Source organism: Pteropus alecto, unplaced genomic scaffold (assembly GCF_000325575.1).
Source record: "Pteropus alecto unplaced genomic scaffold, ASM32557v1 scaffold60, whole genome shotgun sequence".
Taxonomy (NCBI): Eukaryota; Metazoa; Chordata; class Mammalia; order Chiroptera; family Pteropodidae; genus Pteropus; species Pteropus alecto.
This window is the reverse complement of record NW_006430726.1, coordinates 3,569,358-3,573,855: the sequence shown is the minus strand read 5'-3', so window position 1 is coordinate 3,573,855 and position 4,498 is coordinate 3,569,358. Positions and strand designations below refer to the sequence as shown.

Here is a 4,498-nt window from a genome sequence, read left to right as displayed (position 1 = left end):
GCTTCTTGCGGGGGTGGGAGGCGAGCGTGTGCGGGAGGAGGGCGGGGAGACCCCTCGATGTGACGAGCCGACTGGGGCTCCTCGCTCAGGCATGGACAGCTGGGCCACGGGACCCTGGAGGCAGAGCCGGAGCCGAGGCTGTTGGAGGCGCTGCAGGGCCTGCCCATGGCTGGGGTGGCGGCAGGTGGCTGGCACTCCGTGTGTGTGAGCGGTGAGTGACTGGCGCCTCTCCAAAGCTCCAGCGGGTCTTGTGGGCTCCAAACCTTCCTCCTTCCCCTCCTTCCAGGGGGGGGGCGGGGGCGGGCAGGCCTCCCGCCAAGCCTGTCCTACATCGTGACTCCTAAATGCCTTTCAAGGTGAGCCCCTCTGCCACCACCGTCGCCCACTCACCCTGGGACCGCGCCTGCCTCGCGTTACTGGTCCCACTGTCCGGCCCGTCCGCCTCCAGCCGGGGCTCTGTCTCAACTACTCCTAAGTTAGAACGGAGGAGCGAGGTGGCAGCCCAGCCAAGGAGAGTGGGGAAAGAAGCTGCAGGCGTGTAGGTGGCCATGACCTGTGGCACACCCGGGACACTCAGGTGCCCACAGAGAGGGTGACGGTGATGTCTGTGAGCCCTGCCTGGGACCAAAATGAGGTGTTTCACTTGGGACTGTGAGTCCACCAGCCTGGTCCAGCTGTTGCTGATCCAGGACTGTTGAGTGGGAGCCGGAGCCCGTGCTCTTCTCAAGCTTCTGTATCTGGGCCTCTGGCTGCGACTTACATCACCTGGGGGCTTTAAGGCTACCTCTGCCTATGCCCCGCCCCCGCCCCCGCGTCATCCTGGGCTGCAGGGAAGAGAGCAGAGGCTGGAAACACCCCAGTGGCAAGTCTCACATGTAACGTCCAGGAGAAATTTCAGGCTTTTGGTATCGTGTTTGTAGCCCGGATGCTTCAACGCAGACTTCCTCAATTCAAATCATCATTCTGCCCCTTGATTTATCTCTGTCTGCCTCAAGCTTTCTTGTGAATAAAATGGAAATATTGTGGAAGAGGGGGCTATTATCATATAATCGTATTGTGCTGTCGTGAGAATTAAATGGTTATATTTGAGAAGTGCTTAAAACTGGCACAGACTAAACCATTGATAACGAAGGAAGAGCCACTATTAGTGAATTTTTAGCTTACGGCTGTTGCTCCAAACAACAAACTGTGGTTCTCTGGAGACAAGGAAGGTGGGAGCTTCAGGTAGGAGGCCTTCCATGGTGGGGGAAGGGGGCTGCAGAAAGAACCTCTAAGGGCACCTTTCTGAACTGTGCGTGTCTGTGTGGTGGTACAGAGAAGGGGGGCAATTTCAAAGGGAAAAAGTGAAAATGGGGAGGAAGTTCCAGCAAGAGACGTGTTTTAAAGAGAATGGTGACTTGAAGGTACTTTAGGGAGAAGGGACCTTGTTAGTACGAGGACGCTGCTGGGCCCCGAGGGAGACACCCTCCTTGGAGTGCTGACTGGGGCGGGCCTCAAGTCGTCTCCAGGGAGCTAGTGAGGGGTAGGGGAGTTCGGATGGATGCAAGGGGGGCTCACAGTCTCTTTAATGGGTCCTTTTATTTCTCTTTCAGAGACTGGGGACATTTATATCTGGGGCTGGAATGAATCAGGGCAGCTGGCCCTGCCTACCAGAAGCCTGGTGGAGGACAAAAAGGCCGTAGCAGGGCAAGGTGAGGCTCAGCTCGACTTCCACACGTTTCTGCCATTACTACTCCTGGCCATATGCTGGCCTGAGAGCTTACAGTGCTCAGAAGGGGCATGTGATGTCCTCGGTACCCGAGGACACACTGCAGGACTCTGGGAGGGAGCATGGTAAGGCTGATGCCAGTGTCAACACTAACTCCACACACGTGTCCACGCTACCACTTCCTGGGAATGTAGGGATTGGAAGCATCAGCTTTGGAGCTAGAGAATAATGTGCTTCATAATGCTGTTGTATTAAATGAGTTACTGTGTGAATAAGCTTTAGACGAATATTTAGCATTAGTCATCATTATCCTCATCACTCTTATCATTTCTCTGAAGCCATCAGACTGAACAAAGATGGTTCTGAAGAGAACAGAATTGTTGAAGCTGAGGATGGAGCCCCCGCCGCCTTCATATCTGTCCAGCCCTTCCCAGCTCTACTGGATCTCCCCCTGGGCTCAGATGCAGTCAAGGCCAGCTGTGGATCCCGGCACACAGCAGTAGTGACAAGTGAGTGGAGCTGGGTGGGCTGGTTCAGGACGGAACAGGAAGTCGCTCCACCCCACTCTAGCTGGTGGCTGAAGAAAACTGTGACAATCTAAAGCACCACTATTTTAAGCCTCTTTGACATGTACTGAGTAGCTGCCTCAGCACATGGAACCCCAGCCTCCACGTGGTTCCAGCTGGCTTTCCAGCTTGTCTCCAAAGGTTCTTCCTCGTGGGGCAGACTGGTGTTCTCCAGCCTCCGTGCACAGGCACGTACACGTCCCTGGCCATCCTTTTCATCTGACAGCAAGGTCTGCCCAGTCCAGCTTCTAAGACTCTTAGCTCAGTAGCTGTGTATTAAGGCCAGTCAGCTGGCATATAGGAAGTTAACGTGTTCGTCTGGATCTTTACGCTCCCCCCAGTGTGATTAGACAGTTGTTAGAGATTGTGCTTTGCCAAGCAAATGTCATGACAGTTTACAACGTGGTGGTTATGGCTTGTGGCAGGACAAGCTAGGCAAACACCTTGTCAAAGAGCAGTGGTGACAGCTTTTTACTGTCCTTTTCGTTGCAGGAACTGGGGAACTCTACACCTGGGGCTGGGGTAAGTAAGATCTTTGTTTTTGTGATGCTTAAACCAAGAGAAAGAAAGACCTGGGAATGGAGGGCAGGTGACAAGAGCCATGCGGACACTTGGGAGGACGGGGACTCCAGGGCTGCGTATTCCCTTCTCTAGAACACACACAGGCACACTCAGAAGGTCAGATGAAAATTCCAGCTCTCTTTCTGAAAACCTTTTTGTCTTAAGGGAATATTTAGCTAGCATTTATGAACCATTTTTTGGTTCGGTGCTGGCAGAGAAAAAGATAATAACAAAAATCTCTGCTCTAAGCGTCTGGGCTTAGGAGCAGGGAACCTAGAGGGGCTCCTGGCTTGGAGAGGTGGTGGCTGCCACCTCTTCCAGACCCGCAGGCTTGCCTGCCCTGAGGCTGTGGCGCTGGGTTCCTGAATCCGCACCACACTCCTGCAGGGTGGTGGCTTTAGCTCAGAATTTGTGTGGATGGGCTGATTGTCCTTCCTGGGGGAGACAAGCCCCGAGGAAAGAGTGGCCAAGGGTCCGGTTTCTCTGTAGGTAAATACGGACAGCTCGGCCACAAGGACACAACCAGCTGGGATCGGCCCTGCCGTGTGGAATACTTTGTAGATAAGCAGCTCCAAGTAATGGCTGTGAGCTGTGGGCCCTGGAACACCTACGTGTATGCTGTGGAGAAAGAGAAGAGCCGACATGTAGATGAGGGCATGAAATGTGCATACAGTACAATAAAAAATTAGACAGCGAACACTTGTGACACTCCCGCCCAGGTCAAGGAAAACCATTGCCAGCACCTGGCCCCTCATTTCCCCTTCCCCGCCACAGCTTCACCTTAGAGCAGTGTCCTCAACTTTGTCCTCACGTTTGAAACACTTAGAGAGCTTTGGAAACAGGTGCCCAAGACCAGTATCAGACAGCGAAACTGAAACCGCTATTGCTCCAGGGGCGCATGACGGCTGTGGGGCTGTGGGGCTGTGGGGCTGTGGGGCCGTGGGGCTGTGGGGCCTGGGCCTGGGCCGATATTACAGCTCCTCGTTCCCACGCCACTCCAGTTGATTCTGAGGTAGTTCCAAGATGGGGCATCGCTACAGGTCGCCTTATTCGTGTGCGTGTTTTCATTTACAACCGTGCCACCCTGTTTGAATCCTCACACGATACAGTTTAGTTCACCTGCCTTTGGACTTTAGATAAATGGAGTCATTCTGGATATGGTCTTTTCTGTCTTGTTTTCTCCATCCAGCACTGCCCGATCTGCCCTGCAGGCCATTCGTTTTTGTTATGTGGTATCCCATTGCATGAATGTAACTAAATTATATGGTTTTTTGTTCATGGTCGTTTTTTTCTTTTTCATTGTGTGAAAATGCACATAAAAGTTTATCTTACCATGTATTATTTAATCTTACCACTTTTAACTAAATACATTCACACTGTTGTGTAACCATCACTGTCAGCCATCACTATGACTAGCTTGTAAATCTGAAACACTATTACCTGTTAAGCAATAACTCCACATTTCCCCTCCCCCCAACCTCTGGCAACCACCTATGCCTTTTGTTCTTATGAGTTTGTCTATGCTAAATACTTCGTATAAGTGGAATAGTACTGCATTCGTATTTTTTATTTCATTTAGCATAATGTTCTCAAGGTTTATCTATGTCTTAGGGATGTGTCAGAATTTCCTCCATTTTTAGGCCTGTATAATGTATTGTATTTA

General features: G+C 51.8%; 1 protein-coding gene across 1 annotated transcript in view; it reads left to right on the top strand.

Moving 5' to 3' along the window:
• RCCD1 (RCC1 domain containing 1) overlaps positions 1-3,532 on the top strand; it is a 5,842-nt gene extending 2,310 nt beyond the window's left edge. Inside the window, exons 3-7 of the mRNA XM_025050369.1 lie at positions 64-211; positions 1,593-1,691; positions 2,047-2,217; positions 2,767-2,796; positions 3,325-3,532. Of these exons, the coding sequence (XP_024906137.1) occupies positions 64-211; positions 1,593-1,691; positions 2,047-2,217; positions 2,767-2,796; positions 3,325-3,524 (648 nt within the window). The 3' untranslated portion in view covers positions 3,525-3,532. The remainder of the gene's footprint in view (positions 1-63; positions 212-1,592; positions 1,692-2,046; positions 2,218-2,766; positions 2,797-3,324) is intronic.
• The last annotated feature ends 966 nt before the right edge of the window (positions 3,533-4,498 follow it).